General features: G+C 45.2%; 1 protein-coding gene across 8 annotated transcripts in view; it reads left to right on the top strand.

The window, feature by feature from the left end:
- The window catches only part of PPP6R3 (protein phosphatase 6 regulatory subunit 3), a 137630-nt gene that overhangs the window by 51654 nt on the left and 68569 nt on the right, over positions 1 to 17407 (top strand). For all 8 annotated transcript variants that reach the window (XM_084630220.1, XM_084630225.1, XM_084630224.1 and 5 more), the window contains 4 exons: positions 12014 to 12079; positions 12566 to 12678; positions 14972 to 15085; positions 17268 to 17397. In XM_084630220.1, coding sequence (XP_084486346.1) covers positions 12014 to 12079; positions 12566 to 12678; positions 14972 to 15085; positions 17268 to 17397 — 423 coding nt within the window. The remainder of the gene's footprint in view (positions 1 to 12013; positions 12080 to 12565; positions 12679 to 14971; positions 15086 to 17267; positions 17398 to 17407) is intronic.

Raw genomic sequence — 17407 nt, 5'->3', positions numbered from 1 at the left:
TATGCAGGGATGGCATAGAGAGTCAGCCATTCTGAAAAAATAGCTAGTTATCCATGCCTCCTTAATGGATCTTCAAATGACCAGTAGGTGTTCCTTTGAAAATCCCTTGAGAGCTCGTGGTGTTTCAGATTGGTACACTGTCATCTTCATGTCTCTGGCAGTTTTACCACCTAAAAGCAAGATTAGGGGGTCTTTAGCTGCTTTAAATCCGGGTGCTGTCTTCTCTTGGGAAATATAAGTCCGTTCAGGCAACCTCTTCCAGTAGAGGCCCATTTCATCAACATTGAAGACTTGCTTAGGTGTATAGCAGCCTTCCTCAATTATTTTCTTGAGATAGGGAATTTTTTAGCTGCTGCAGTATCTGCATTAGCCGCCTCACCAGACATCTTGATGTTATGGAGGTGGAAGCGCCTCTTGAAGCAATCAAACTATCCCCGACTTGCGGTGAAAGTCTCTGGCTTTGATCCTTCACCTTGATCTCTTTCTAAATTGTCATACAGATTTTTTGCCTTGCCTAGCAAATGTAGAGGTAAGTTCTGCTGGTTTTGATCCTCTATCCACACTGAGAGACAACACTCCGTTTTCCATCAAACTGCTTGATCGACTTATTTTAGTAACACTAAGTGGTGTTACACACTGAGCACTAGCCCTGATCTTGTCAGCATTACTCTGAATTGTTCTCACAGTGGTCGGAGTAAGACCAGAGCGATGCCAGTGTCTAGGGCACACTCGCCTGCATCAAAACGCCTTGAAGAGTCTGTTTTAGTACCCAAACTAATGGTTTTCCTGGTTTTCTTACTGCTAGTGGTACTGCTACTGCTGGGCACTCCACTATTACTTGCTGGGGGGGTTTGACTCTCAATGCTGGGTGATACTGTACAATCACAACAAGCTAGAAATGTTCAGGGAATACTGTACTTGTACAGACACAGTGTAGTCTAGTATAATGTCTGTTGCTATCGTAGTTTCCGCCCCAGTCTGCATGTTACGTAGCCCTCCACCAGTACAATTAAAACAGACCTGCACAGGGCCACTGGAACAATGTCCTATCTCAGCTCCTTGAGCCCTTTCTGTTTCTTGCTCACACATGTTAGGAGTAGCTCCCCTTTTCCTAAATCTTCCTGCAGTCACTAATCAGAGGGTTGTCTGGGGTCCTGCTCACAAGCTCCCTGAGCTTCTCCTAAAGCAACTGTGTTGATATCAGGTGGGATATTTCCCAGCGAATGCCTTGCTGCTAAATGATGAACTAGCACTCAGGTGAGCCCTCCAGGGTAAACACATTGTTGTTTAATGTAGCCTCATACTCTATAAGGCAGCACTGAGGGAGGAGGCACAAGGCAGAGGCTGCAAAAACTTCCCTGGGGAAATTCAACGTGATGATGAACCCATGCTATCCCTCTGGAGCACACACAGTAGTGCAAGTATTGTGGTACCCTCCAGTATGCAGTACTGGCAAGAGATTTTTAGCAGGTACAGGGTAATGGAAAGAATTGGGGCTAGCCCCCACCTCTGGATAGATGAAACTGGGCTCTGCTCGTTAAAGGAGCTGAAGGTGGCTAGGGAGGGCATTCATTCTTTATATGGCTTTAACAGCACAATACATATGCTAACAAACAAAGGCTTTGTTTGTTTAGCATATATATTGTGCTGTTAAGTTAGTCAGGATCCTTGAGGGGAGGGGTAAGGGGAGACGGAAGTTGTTTAAACAGTGTTTTTGATTCTGTTTCTCCCCATTGGTCTGAATTATCCATGACATTCATACTGCATTACATCAAGTCCAAATCATTAGAGGAATGTTTCTGCTTTTACTGACCAGAGGATGTTTGAATTCTCATGTCAGCCCAGTTCTGTAGCCTGATGGGAATCAGGTGTTGTCCCCAGTGTACATAGAATTCTTCTTTGGAGTCAAACTAGTCTAATATGCATTTTGTTAAGTGGAACTGGAGCAGCAAAACAAAGAAAACATGTCTCATTTCCCAGCTTTGTGGGTAAGAGAACTATAAGTGAAGATTATAATTCTGAACACTGATGGCCTTAAATCAGCTGCCTCAGGAATCTGCCAAGAACTTTTCTGAAAATATGTTCCTTATCTTAGCAACAGAGCTAATACTTATCATAATCTGCCCACCTTTATTCGAATGAAGCTCCTTCTGATCCAGCATTGTCAGTTTCATCCAGAACAATTTACTAACTTGGAACCTAATCATGTAAATGCTCAATCATTTGATCAGTCCCATTGAAGACAATGGGACTATCTGCATGACTATGGACCACTTTTGTGGTAAGAGTTTCAGGAGTCTGCTCTGTTCCTATAAAGGAAATTGAATCTCCCATTGAATGCAGTGTTTGGGCACAGTATCATAATGCAGTTTGGGATACGGTTCTACTTAAAATGTCTTTTAATAAGTCATACATACGCTGAAATGGCTTCTCACCTAACTCCCATATTCCATGTTAAACAGACTAAAATACTACATATTTGGGGGGAAAGTGAGTAGTTAAGCATGTTGATGTTTGTGTATATAAGCACCCATTTCACCACTGTACTGGAAAATATAGTTGAACTTAAACTTTCTTCAAATTCCATAGAAAATTAACAGCCCCAGTTGTTTTCTGTGTTAATCAGTGTGTACCTGAAAAAATTACATGCTTTCTACAAGAAAAGAATCAGTCCACACTTACTGGGGAAAAAAAATTCCTTCCAGCTGGTGTTCAGAAGAGTGCTACAAGACACATACATAACCTCATGAGCAGAGGGTGGAGAGGATACCTTCCCACATTATGACCAGCAAAAATAAATAATAAAATCTCAGAGGTAGAGGTTCACAGATTTGAAAACCTAAAAACCTGTGCTATGCTTTAAACCACCTCAGTGTATACCAGGTTTATAAACATTAAAAAGTTAACTGCAAAGGAACACTGAAGCCCACTAACCTGAATGTGTGCCAGTACGCCCTCACTAACTAAAGGCTCAGTCACACCTGAACAGATAAAAATGAACCTTGCTCTTTTACGCTAAACAGAGTCATGTCACTGGCTCCATCTCTGTTCTCGCATAACAGATAACAAAACTCCAGTGTGGCATGGTGCTGGCACATAGGATTTCAGGTACGTGGTGTGATATTTTTTTTTTTTTTTTTTTTTCCCTTCAGAATCTCTTTTGGGAATAGTCATGTATGTGAAGTAGCTGGTACTTACGATTATGCTGTGGGTGGGAGGCACGGATTGTTGGAAGGTTTTTAGTTTTCAGAGCTTCGGGTCGTGCCTTAAGCCCATGGCCAAAGGGGACCCACACGATTCCTCTCTCAAGTGCCTGGGTGAAAGTCACCAGTCCAACAGGTTCAGAATCTGCAGGGGCTTTACCTCCAGAACTAAAAAGGAATGGGACTCTAGGCTGAAAGTCCTCCTCATGGAGTCAGCCCTTAGACCCGGCACAGAGAACTTCAGTGCAGAGTGCCCCGGCGTCTGTGCGGGAGGTTTTAGTGCTGAGGAAGGATTCATCTGAGGAGCCCCGGCACCGCCATTTCCCCACACCGAGAACCAGCTCCAGTGTGCGGCATCTCACACTGTGAGTAGTGTCGTACAAGAACAAAAAGGCTGATAGGACACTTGGCCGTGGTCCTACCTATGCACCATTAACTCCTGCCTCACGGGGAAGTCCATCAGTTTGGTCCTGGTGGACTCCACAGTGCAGGAGGAACTGGAGGAGGATCTGGATCTTTCCTACATGCCGGACATGTTCTAGGCGGCAAGGGACCTGATTGCCATGACTGCACAGTCCCCTATCTCATCAACCCGTGTACAGCACCAACAGCTGTACTGACACTTTTCTGCCACCGGGGCAAGCCCACTATGATATGGCACTGTTCCCCCGCACCGTCTGGGTCCGCTCTGCCATGGTTGGGCTCGGATTTCTCTTCGGATTCGGAGGCAGACTCCTACATGTCGTGCTGGAGCTGGTACTGCTCCTGGTGCTGCCCCAGGCAGGATGAAAGGCAACGGGTGCCCATAATGTCCTGGCCCTCTGTGGCAGGGGCCTACTCAGTGGCCCTTTTGGACACCATGAACCTATCACCAGGCCCAAGTGCTAGAGTATGGGGCCATGTCGGTGGCATCAGAGGTCCGTGCGCCTCCGTCAGCTTCCTTGGTCACCCAAGAACCCCCTTGTGGTTGGGGCGCTCAGGCTGATGAACCGGCAACATAGGGCACTGGCATGAGCGCCGGCACCGTAGCCACCATGGCACCAGGTACCACAGCAGCCACCTGCGCAACGCAAGGGACCGAGACCCAGGCAGACCCTGTGCCACCGAAGGGGTTGTCCTTATCCTCCCCTGATTAGGCAGTGGTGGGGACATCCACCACATTGCCTGTTATGGATATTAGGGCCCATTAGAACCTCCTTAGGAGAGCTGCCCAAAACTTTAATGTGCAGGCGGAGGAAGTCGTGAAGGACACTGACCCAGTGGTGGATATTTTGGCCCTTGAGGGTAGTGTTGGCTCACTAAAACTATCCAAAACACTACCAAGGTATTGTGGCACAATCCTGCCTCTATCCCGTCAACAGCCAAGGGGGTAGAGCAGGGATACTTGGTGCCATCCAAAGGGTACAAGCACCTCTTTACCCACCCCGTGCCTGGGACCCTAGTGTTGGAGGCAGCTAACCATAAGGAGTGGCAGGCCCACCGGGGCTCATGCCTAAATGCAAGGAAGCCAAGAAGCTGGACCTCTTAGGTCGAAAAGTATACTCCTGGGGAGCTCTAGCTCTGAATAGCTAACCAACATGCAGTCCTAAGACGCTATGCTTACAATTCCTTTGGCAAAGTTCTAGGAATTGCACCTGGAGGACTCACAATCTGAATTCGCAGCGATCCTAGAGGAGGGCAAGGTGGCGGCCAGGACCTCTCTCCAGGCCACCGTGGACCCCGTTGACTCGACTACCTGCACTATGGCCACGGCAATGACTGAGGTGCAGCTCTTGGCTCCAAGTTTCTGGGTTCCCGCAAGAGGTCCAAAATACAATCCAGGATGTGCCCTTCGACTACCCAGGCCTGTTTGCAGAGCGGATGGACTCAAGGCTGCATAGCCTTAAGGACTTGCGGGTGGCCCTTAAATCCCTGAGGATTCACACACTGGCTCCTCAAAGCCGTTTAAACCCCCAAGCTGTTCTGCGATTCTATTCTGCCCCTCCTAGACGGGATTTTAGTAGAAAGCAGGGCAGGAGTAACAGGCACCCATCACAATCCTTCTCGGGCCAGGGCCAGGGCTTGGCTAAACAGCAGTGGGGCTGTCATAAATCTAAAGGGAAGGGTAACCACCTTTTTGTCAAGGTTTCTTCCCCACTCTGAACTCTAGGGTACAGATGTGGGGACCTGCATGAAAGACTGCTAAGCTTATTCTTACCAGCTCAGGTTAAAAACTTCCTCAAGGTACAAACTTTGCCTTGTCCCTGAACCCTATGCTGCCACCACCAAGCGTATTAAACAAAGAACAGGGAAAGAGCCCACTTGGAGACGTCTTCCCCAAAAAATATCCCCCCAAGCCCTACACCCGCTTTCCTGGGGAAGGCTTGATAAAAATCCTCACCAATTTGTACAGGTGGACACAGACCCAAACCCTTGGATCTTAAGAATAATGAAAAAGCAATCAGGATCTTTAAAAGAAGAATTTTAATTAAAGAAAAAGTAAAAGAATCACCACCTGTAAAATCAGGATGGTAACTACCTTACAGGGTAATCAGATTCAAAACATAGAGAATCCCTCTAGGCAAAACCTTCAGTTACAAAAAGACATCAAAACAGGAATATACATTCCATTCAGCACAGCTATTTTACCAGCCATTAAACAAAAGAAAATATAACGCATTTCTAGCTAGATTACTTACTAACTTAACAGAAGTTCTGAGGAGCATTCCTGACCTGGTCCCAGCAAAAGCATCACCCAGACAGACCCTTTGTCCCCCCCTCCCCCTCCAGCTTTGAAAGTAACTTGTCTCCTCATTGGTCATTTTGGTCAGGTGCCAGTGAGGTTGTCTTAGCTTCTTAACCCTTTACAGGTGAAAGGGTTTTGCCTCTGGCCACAAGGGATTTTATAGTTCTGTATACAGAAAGGTGGTTACCCTTCCCTTTAGATTTATGACAGGGGCACAAAGCCAAACTTTTGAAGGTTTCAGAGTAACAGCCATGTTAGTCTGTATTCGCAAAAAGAAAAGGAGTACTTGTGGCACCTTAGAGACTAACCAATTTATTTGAGCATCAGCTTTCGTGAGCTACAGCTCACTTCATCGGATGCATACTGTGGAAAATACAGAAGATGTTCTTATACGTACAAACCATGAAAAAATGGGTGTTTACCACTACAAAAGGTTTTTTCCCCCCCCCACCCCACTCTTCTGCTGGTAATAGCTTTTTAATAGCAGGAGAGTGGGGTGGGGGGAGAGAATACCTTTTGTAGTGGTAAACACCCATTTTTTCATGGTTTGTACGTATAAGAACATCTTCTGTATTTTCCACAGTATGCATCCGATGAAGTGAGCTGTAGCTCACGAAAGCTGATGCTCAAATAAATTGGTTAGTCTCTAAGGTGCCACAAGTACTCCTTTTTCTTTCTGTGAAACTTTTGAAGGTACTCCTGAGGATGGAGCACCAGCTCAATCCCCGGATCTTTTCCTTCCCTTTATGAACAGTCTGTCCCATTTCTACCGTGACTGGTCTCAGATCACCTCAGATGGCTGGGTCCTGAGCACAATGGAATTGGGATACTCTCTACAATTTTGTTCACTCCCACTCACCTTCCTTGTCTCTCTTCAGGGACCTTTCTCACAAGCAACTCCTTATGCAGGAGATGCAATTGCTCCCTCTACTCAGGAGGTAGAGGAGGTTCATCTGGAGTTCAGGGGCAGGGGGTTCTACTCCTGTTGTTTTCTAATCCCCAAGGCCTAGGGTGGGCTCAGGTCTATTCTAGATTTGCGAAATATCAACAGATTCATGAAGAAATTGAAGTTCTGCATGGTATCCTTGGCTTCCATCATTTCCCTCCCTGTATGTGGAGCTACCCTCAACTTGAAAGATGCATATACTTCCACATCTCCATAATCCCATCCCACAGACATTTTCTGCAATTTGTGGTCAGAGGCCTGCACTATCAGTTCACAGTCCTCCCATTCGGACTATCGGCAACCCCTAGGGTGTTCACCATGTGCATGGCAGTTGTGGTGGCCTTTCTTCGCAGGCACCGGGTGCAAGTCTTCTCGTATCTGGACGACTGGCTCATCAAGGGCAGATCTCCAAGCCCAGGGGGAGGAACACGTGAATCTGGTGCAGGCAATGTTCTTCAGACTCGGTCTCGGCCTCAACATCGCAAAATTGACCCTGATCCCCACTCGGCCCCAATTAATTATGTTCTCTGTCTTGTTTCAGAGTAGTAGCCGTGTTAGTCTGTATTCGCAAAAAGAAAAGGAGTACCTGTGGCACCTTAGAGACTAGTACTCCTTTTCTTTTTGCGTTCTCTGTCTTGGACTCCACCCAAGCCAGGGCGTCTCTGCCCGAGTCTCGATTTCTGATCCTAAGTGCCATCATCGAAGGTCTCCATCGGTTCCCAAGCAGAACAGTCAGGAATTGCCTAAGATTGCTGGGTCATATGGTGGCTTGCACCTACATAGTGCAGCGAACAAGGCTGCGGCTCCGCCCTCTCCAGTCATGGCTGGCTTAGGTGTACAGGCCGAGTTGGCACCCTCTGGACAGGCTGGTCACACTGCCTCTTCGGATCCTCCAGTCCCTCTGTTGGTGGCTACAGCAGCAGGTAGTCTTTGCGGGAGTACCTTTCTCCAAGCCACAGCCATCGCTGTCACTAGTCACAGATGTATCGGTGGTGGGGTGGGGGGCATGCCTGGGCAATGTCAGGACTCAAGGTCTATGGTCCCAGGCAGAACTATTGTTACAGATCAGTGTCAGAGAGCTGCAAGTGGTGTGTCTAGCTTGTCAGACGTTTCAGGCCTGTCTTCAGGGCAAGTGTGTGTGTGTGTGTGTGTTGATGGACAGTACCACAGCAATGTGCTATATAAACAAACAGGATGGTGCTCACTCCTTTCCCCTGTCCCAGGAAGCTCTCAAACTGTGTGACTTTTGCATCTCCAACTTGATACAGTTAGAGGTGTCATACCTGCCGGGCTCACAAAACAAACTAGCTGATTGCCTCAGCAGGTCCTTTCATGGCCACGAATGGTCTCTCCACCAAGATGTTGCCAGTATTATCTTCCAGTGCCAGCAGATCTGCTCCTTCCTGAACCACAGCCCCGGCTCCATGTTGGACACTTTTCTCCTTTCGTGGATGAGAAAACTTCTGCATGTGTTCCAACCCTTCCTTCTCATCCACAAAGTCCTCCTCAAGGTCCGGTAAGACAAGACATCACTTATTCTCATAGCACCAGCAAGGCCCCACCAACACTGGTTCTCCACGCTGTTAGACCTCTTAGAGGATGCTCCCATGATTCCGAACCTCATCATGCAGGACCACGGCCGCCTCCAGCATCCCAATTTGGATTGTCTTCACCTCACAGCATGGAAACTCCATGACTGAACTCGTCAGAGCTTCAGTGCTCTGATTTGGTTAAGGAGGTTCTTCTGAGCAGTAGAAAACCCTCCACTCGCGCCACTTATCTGGCCAAGTGGAAACTGTTCTCTCTTTGATCCTCCAGAAGGGTACCTCTCCACTCCAATCCTCAATCCACTTTATACTGGACTATTTACTCAAAGCAACAGGGGCTGGCAGTCTCGTCAATTAAGGTGCACCTGGCAGCTATTTCTGCTTTCCACCCAGGTGTGGTGGGGCAGTCAATATTTGCTAGCCCCATAGCTGGACACTTCCTTAAGGAGCTAGACAGACTATATCCACAGGTGTGGCAACGGATCCTCCACATGGGACCTCAGCCTGGTCCTCTCGAGGCTCATGGGACCCCCCCTTTGAGCCTCTAGCAACCTACTCTTTGCTCTACCTCTCTTGGAAAATGGCTTTCCTTGTGGCCATAACTTCAGCCAGAAGGGTGTTTGAGCCCAAAGCATTAACGTCTGAGCCCCCTTATAGAATTTTCTATAAGGACAAGGTGCAGTTTTGGACACACCCGGTCTTTGTCCCCAAAGTAGTTTTGCAGTTCCATACGAATCAGGACATTTTCCTGCCAGTGTTCTTCCCGAAACTGCATGCCAATGACAGAGCATATGCTCTGGTTGTTAGATATGTACTGGCTTTTTACATCAAGTGTGCAAAGCCGTTTAGAAAGTCGATGCAACTCTTCATCACTGTCTCTGAAAGGATGATAGGGCTTCCTATCTCATCCCAACAAATTTCTTCTTGGATCACGGTCTGCATCAGGATGTGCTATGACCTGGCAAAGATTCCAGCCCCAGCGTTCACGTCGCACTCCACCAGAGCACAGGCTTCATCTGCAGTGTTCTTGGCGCAGATCCCCATTCAGGATATCTGCAGGGCAGCAACCTGGTTGTCTATCCATACCTTTCCATCTCACTTTGCCATCACCACAGGATAGGGTTGATGCTGCATTTGGTAGAGTCTGCAACTTGATGAAGTCTGATCCCTCCTCTGGGGAACTGCTTGAGCATCACTTACTTGGGATTGACATGAGTGATCACTCGAAGAAAAAATGGTTACCTACCTTTCATAACTGTTCTTCAAGATGTGTTGCTCATGGTCATTTCACGACCAACCTGCCTCCCCTCTGTTGGAGTATCTGGCAAGAAGGAACTGAAGAGTTCATAGGTCGTCAGGGAAGCTATATATACCTCCATGAAGGCGCCACTCCAGGTGGCTCCAGAGCTGACCCAATGGGTACCGCTAGGGGGAAAACCTGACAATCATGCATGCGGTTCACCCACACCTACTTGGAATGGACATGAGCAACATATCTCGAAGAATAACGGTTTCAGAAGTAGGTAACCGTTTTTATTAAAACTAATCGCTTTAGATTAGGGATACTCTATATAAAGGTAGCCTTCCAAGGGTAGCTTCCTTCCAATGCACTTCAGATATTTTACAGTTGAGTTACATTGAATTTTTATTTATAAAAAAAGTATAGGAAAGCCTTTTTATAGTTATGAACAGAACTTTAAAAACTACTTTAATGTAAAAGTTTTGAAAAGCTCATCACTGATAGCTTCTTCCCTCTCAGTTAACAATATTGTCTTCACTGGAGATAATGCAATCCAGATAAAGGAAACGTAGAAAATTACTGCAGATCTGGTATTTAATGGCACTGCATTTTTTTTATGAATTTATCACTTATGAAGCTCTGACTGGTTTGGTTGCGGGTAACCTGATATTGTCTTTTGCAAATGCGGCAAGTATGGTATGAGATCAGCAGAGCTACTTAAGCTCCCCTATTGTAAATGGCAGGGAGTTTTGGCAGAGTGTACTTGGGGAGGATTTCTTGCGATGAATCTTGCCTTGGTTTGCCAGCACCTAGATGCATTGACCACTTCAGCATGTTGTAAATGCAGTTTGAAGTCTCTCCCTCATCTTTAGAGGAGGGGCTTGGCTTGAGAGTTGTCGGTTTTTTATATATTTGCTGATGAATCTGTTTAGGTGAGATGAAACCCACTTTTATATTACGTTTTATGTACTTAGGTTTATAAAAGCCTCTGAGCCATCAATCCAGTGCCTCAGGAGTCTGTTCCAAAAGTTTAATTTTTTTTTATGTACGCAGATACAAATTAACTTGCCAACTGAGCTTTATTTTTTAATGCATTTTACTAACAGTTTGGTAACATGTTCTTCAGAGGGCTACATTGACTGTTTTAGCTATTTGCACTAATGCATTGGAGTTTGGGGATTTGTGTACACAGCAAGTACGTGAAGATAAGCCTTCTGGGGTCCCAAGACCTGTACATGGTGTTGCCGTTTTCTTCAGGTCCAGTATGGTAATGTATTTTTCCCAGAGAAGAGAGTTCTTTTCCTAAAAAGAAAAGGAGTACTTGTGGCACCTTAGAGACTAACCAATTTATTAGAGCATAAGCTTTCGTGAGCTACAGCTCACTTCCTCAGATGCATATCGTGGAAACTGCAGCAGACTTTATATATACACAGAGAATATGAAACAATACCTCCTCCCACCCCACTGTCCTGCTGGTAATAGCTTATCTAAAGTGATCATCAGGTGGGCCATTTCTAGCACAAATCCAGGTTTTCTCACCCTCCACCCCCCCACACACAAATTCACTCTCCTGCTGATGATAGCCCATCCAAAGTGACAACTCTTTACACAATGTGCATGACAATCAATCACCAGCAGGAGAGTGAATTTGTGTGGGGGGGGTGGAGGGTGAGAAAACCTGGATTTGTGCTGGAAATGGCCCACCTGATGATCACTTTAGATAAGCTATTACCAGCAGGACAGTGGGGTGGGAGGAGGTATTGTTTCATATTCTCTGTGTATATATAAAGTCTGCTGCAGTTTCCACGATATGCATCTGAGGAAGTGAGCTGTAGCTCACGAAAGCTTATGCTCTAATAAATTGGTTAGTCTCTAAGGTGCCACAAGTACTCCTTTTCTTTTTGCGAATACAGACTAACACGGCTGTTACTCTGAAACCAGTTCTTTTCCTGTAAATTGAGAAAATAAGGAAGAAAACTTGGAAGATATGGAGCCAGTACGCCTCAACATTGTTGTTCATTATCTAGTTATAATGCAAAATGTCAAGTGTGATGTCACTTGTCTCAAAGCAAATAGAATGCCTTTTTCATAAATTGTATTTAATTGCTTTCCACGAAAGATTTATAGTAGGCCAGCAATAATCACTGGCACTACACATTTCTATCCTACTCTTGGTATCTACTCTGAAAATTTAGAATTTATTATACAAAAATATTAATTTGAAGAATAAGAATGCTACTAAAGAAGTTGTGATAGATGACCTTCAACATGCTCAGGTTATGCTTTGTATGTTTCTCTGATTTAATGGAAAAATACTGCCTTTTTATTCAATATCACTAAATTTTTTTACAGTGGTTAAATGAGGAGAGAATTATCCAGCGGCTTGTAGAAATTGTACATCCGTCTCAAGATGAAGATGTAAGTACTGTGTTGTGCTTGTCAAGATCTAGCTGTTTAACTTAGTAATTATTGCTGTTACAAGAAGTTATGATTCTAGTCGGCCTGTCTTAGGTAACAGAAAATCTTAAAGCAATATTGTAATCAGAAATAGGACTTTAATGTCAGTATTGACTTTGCTTATTTATGGAATTAGTACATATTATCAGATCTGCATCAGGGTCTGGCCCCTGAAATTCTTGAGGGGATGAGATAGGATGGCAGGAGTCCCCTAGCAGTGCTATTCTGCCATCTTGGTGGCAGTGGAATGGAGTCCTGTCTAAAGGCATTTGATGTTTAGAAATGTGTTTGAAAAAAACTTTACCTTCCCCTATAAAATAACACAGATTGCTTGGCATTTGGTCATGGTTTTTTGTGCACAGCTTCATAATTTCTGGGATGAGAAGTATTCTTTAGATAATGTGTAGTCCTATACTGCTCTTACAACAAAAACATTTTCTTTTTCAGAGGCATTCAAATGCATCACAGTCGCTCTGTGAAATTATTCGCCTGAGCAGAGACCAGATGTTACAAGTACAGAACAGTTCAGAACCAGACCCGCTGCTTGCAACTCTAGAAAAGTATGTTGGACAGTTTAACTTCTGATTTATTTGCTGTGTATCTCTGAATGGTGGCATTTATTTTTAGTTATTTGAAACCTTTTGGAAATAACAAGAATTACTTTCCCATTATGTGCAGCCAACAAAATGGATGGGTGTTTTGTGAAATAACTAAATTTATGAAAAAACGAGGAGTACTTGTGGCACCTTAGAGACTAACAAATTTACGTGGACATAAGCTTTCGTGGGCCAACACCCACTTTGTTCAGTGCATGCAGTGGAAAACAAGTAGGGAAGATCTCTCTCTCACACACACACCCCCTCCCCCCCCAAAATGGGTGTTGCCATACCAACTGTAAAGAGACCAATTAATTAAGGTGGGCTATTATCAGCAGGAGAAAAAAAAACCTTTTATAGTGATAATCAGGATAGCCCATTTCAAACAGTTGACAAGAAGGTGTGACTAACGGGGGGGGGGTGGAATTATCATGGGGAAATAGTTTTTACTTTGTGTAATGACCCATCCGCTCCCAGTCTTTATTCAAGCCATTAAGCTTCCTCTCAGTGCTTCCTCAGCTCTCGTCCCCTAGCACCCCTACTTTACTTACGCTACATTGATGACATCTTCTTCATCTGGACCCATGGAAAAGAAGCCCTTGAGGAATTCCACCACCAACCTCAGCCTGGACCAGTCCACACAAGAGATCCACGTCCTGGATGCTACAGTGCTACTAAGCAATGGCCACATAAACACCATCCTATAGCAGAAACCTACTGACTGCTTTCATCCAGACCACATCAAACGATCCCTTGTCTACAGCCAAGCTCTACAATACAACCGCATTTGCTCCAATCCCTCAGAGACAAACACCTACAGGATCTCTATCAAGCGTTCTTAAAACTACAATACCCACCTGCTGAAGTGAAGAAACGGATTGACAGAGCCAGAACACCTAGAAGTCACCTACTCCAGGACAGGCCCAACAAAGAAAGGAACAGAACACCACTAGCCATCACCTTCAGCCCCCAACTAAAACCTCTCCAACGCATCATCAAGGATCTACAACCTATCCTGAAGGATGACCCATTGCTCTCACAAATCTTGGGAGACAGGCCAGTCCTCACTTACAGACAGCCCCCCAACCTGAAGCAAATACTCACCAGGAGCCACACAACAAAAACGCTAACCCAGGAATCTACCCTTGCAGCGAACCCCGTTGCCAACTCTGTCCACATATCTATTCAAGGGATACCATCATAGTACCTAATCACGTTAGCTGCACCATCAGAGGCTCGTTCACCTGCACATCTACCAATGTGATATATGCCATCATGTGCCAGCAATGCCCCTCTGCCATGTACATTGGTCAAACTGGACAGTCTCTACGTAAAAGAATAAATGGACACAAATCAGACGTCAAGAATTATAACATTCAAAAACCAGTCAGAGAAAACTTCAGCGTCCCTGGTCACTCAATTTCAGACCTAAAAGTCCCAATTTTCCAACAAAAAAAACTTCAAAAACAGACTCCAACAAGAAACTGCAGAACTGGAATTACTTTGCAAACTGGACACCATTAAATTAGGCTTGAATAAAGACTGGGAGTGGATGGGTCATTACACAAAGTAAAAACTATTTCCCCATGCTAATTTTCTTTTCCCCCCTACTGTTACTCTTGCCTTCTTGTCAACTGTTTGAAATGGGCCATATTGATTATCACTACAAAAGGGTTTTTTTCTCCTGCTGATAATAGCCCACCTTAATTAATTGGTCTCTTTACAGTTGGTATGGCAACACCCATTTTTTTCATGTTCCCTGTCTATATATATCTTCCTACTGTATTTTCCACTGCATGCATCCAACGAAGTGGGTTTTAGCCCACGAAAGCTTATGCCCAAATAAATTTGTTAATCTCTAGGGTGCCACAAGAACTCCTCGTTTTTTTTGCTGATCTCGACTAACACCGCTACCACTCTAAATTTATGAAAGTGAGTGAAGCTGAATTTAATTTCATATCACACACTTTTATGAATGGTGGGTCTTGTCTGATAGTTGTGCATTATGCTGGCACTTAACAGAAGCCTGGATTTAAAACATTTAAATCTGCCGCTGTGGGCTAATAACTGTCAGAAAAATGATGAAGGAAACCAGCTTGATATTGTAGGAGGAGGGGAAAAATGTGAAAATGGCTCTGAACCCCCACCCAATCTTGTCCAGCATTTTTACAAAGAAACACTGTAGCTATCTGTCTCTGTATAAATACAATTTTTTAAAATACAAAAGTATGTCTAACTGTTGATGATTTCTCTCTAGGCAAGAAATTATAGAACAGCTACTATCAAATATTTTTCATAAAGAGAAAAATGAATCTGCAATAGTCAGTGCAATCCAAATATTACTGACCTTACTTGAGACAAGGCGACCAACGTAAGACTTTTCACCCCCTCTGTGATCACTTCCTTTGTGAGATTTGTGCTGCTGCTGAATTTACCTTTTGTAGAGGTGGCATGACTTGCATCTTTCCATGAACTGCAGGATATATTATATGCTCCCCACCTCCACCCCCCAACAGGTGTCTGCCAGCTTCCCACCTGGAAGGGTTCTCTTGATCTAATGTAAAAATGTAGCCATATAAACTTTTTTAAATTGCATCCTTAAATACCAGCTTTATTTCTCGGTTTTTGAAATCCTTTATGCTGACTTTCATATTAGTCAGCTTCTGTTTATATACTACAGTGGTGGAATTATAAGTATCTGAGCACATCACTGTTCTCAGTTGTGGTTTGTCTCAAGAGTCTCAGATTCTATGAAAAGCATGATATTTAATGTTTGATGTGTTCCTACATTTCACAGCTTTGTCTTGATAGCTGGTGATGGCTCCCATCTGAGTGTCCCCTGCAACTGTTAGACCACAAGCCATTTCTGTCTGGTCTTGCTTTCCTTGTGTTTCAGCTTCTGCTCTTAAGTGATGCTAACAGTTGTGGTCCTTCATATCTGTCGGGGTCGGGTCCAGTCCATGGGCCTATTTTGACCCCCAAAGCATTATCTGCAACCTAGTTTTCAGGAGACTAGAACTTTTTCTTGTATCAGTCTGTTCCTTTTTTCTAGAACTGAAACAGGAGGAAGATGATGCACACTCCTTAATCACTTCCCTGTTTTTCTGCTCATACTTGCCTCTTTCAATGTTTGAATTTTTTACTTGTTTAAGTGGATTCCTCTGCCAGAGGCACAGGGTTTAAGTTTGCAGCAGATCTGCTTTGAATTGGACTTGTGACATTACAATTTACAGCTGTCGTGCTGCAGGCATACATTGCGTCTCAAAACTTTAAGCTGTGAAGAAGCACAAATGCTTCTAAATATTTTTAAAGTGACATAGGAGCATAAGTGACTGTCAGTGAAAGTCATTGGGGACTTAAGGCATATCTACACCACAATCTTAAATGGACCTAAGTTAAGAATTCTATCTCCTCATCGACCTAGCCCAGGGATGGGCGAACTACTGCCCTCGGGCCGCATCTGGCCTGTCAGACCTTTTTAATCTGCACGCTCCCGGCAATGCTTACCTCAAGCAGCTCCCAGAAGCTGCGGAATATCCCCCCTCTAGCTCCTACGCATAGGGGTAGCTGGGGGCTACTCATGCTGCCCCACCCCAAGCGCCAGCTTTGCAGGTCCGCATAGGAGCCGGAGGGGGAACATGCCGCTGCTTCTGGGAGTTGATTGAGGTAAGCGCTGCCTGGAGCCTGCACCCCTGACCTCCTCCCGCACCCCAATTCCCCCAGTGCTGATCCCTGTCCCACCCTCTGAACCCCTCAGTCCCAGCCTGGAGCACACTCCTGCACCCCAAATCCCTCATCCCCAGCCGCACCCCAGAGCCCACACCCCCTCCAGAGACCTCACCCTCTCGCACACCCCGACCTCCAGTTTCATGAGCATTCATGGCCCGCCATACAATTTCCATACCCAGATGTGTTTGTCCACCCCTGACCTAGCCACATCTGTCACACAGGGCATGAAATTTTTCACATCCCTGATCTGTGTCGCTAGGTTGATCTAATTTTTAAGTGTAGGCCAAGTGTTACATGCTTTTAAAACTTGTACTGTTTGGCACAAAGCATTTCCTAGGGATTAATGGCGACTTGCTATTTAATCAGTGTTGCCAACTCCATATAGCAGGAAGTGACCAGACAAACCCTCAGGAGGGGGGACCGAAGGCTGAGCCTGCTTGAGCCCCATTGCCCCAGGTAGGAAAGCTGCAGCCCAAGAGCTTCAGCCACAGGCAGGGGGCCTGTAACCTTAGTCCCACTGCCCAGGACTGAAGCTCTCTGGCTTTGGCTTCAGCCCCAGGTGGTGGGGCTCGGGCTTCAGCTTTGGCCTCAGGCTCCAGCAAGTCTAAGCCTGCCCTGGCAACCCCATTAAAACGGGGTTGTGACCCCACTTTTGGGTCCTGACCCACAGTTTGAGAACCGCTACTCTAGATTTACCCCTTTGTGTATAGTCTTTTTCTAGTTGGGTTTACAGAGCTGGTGCTATGTTAAGATTGTGTCTAATTTGAGTTAATATTGTAACTAATCCTGCAATATAATCATCAAACTCTTCTTTGTATATTTAGATTTGAAGGTCATATAGAGATCTGTCCTCCAGGCATGAGCCATTCAACATATTCAGTCAACAAAAGTGTTTTAGAAGCCATAAAAGCACGACTTGCATCCTTCCATGAGCTACTACTTGAGCCCCCGAAAGTAAGTGGAA

The sequence above is a fragment of the Lepidochelys olivacea genome (assembly GCF_965140295.1).
Source record: "Lepidochelys olivacea isolate rLepOli2 genome assembly, chromosome: 6".
Classification (NCBI taxonomy): domain Eukaryota; kingdom Metazoa; phylum Chordata; order Testudines; family Cheloniidae; genus Lepidochelys; species Lepidochelys olivacea.
This window is presented reverse-complemented; position numbering and strand designations above follow the sequence as displayed.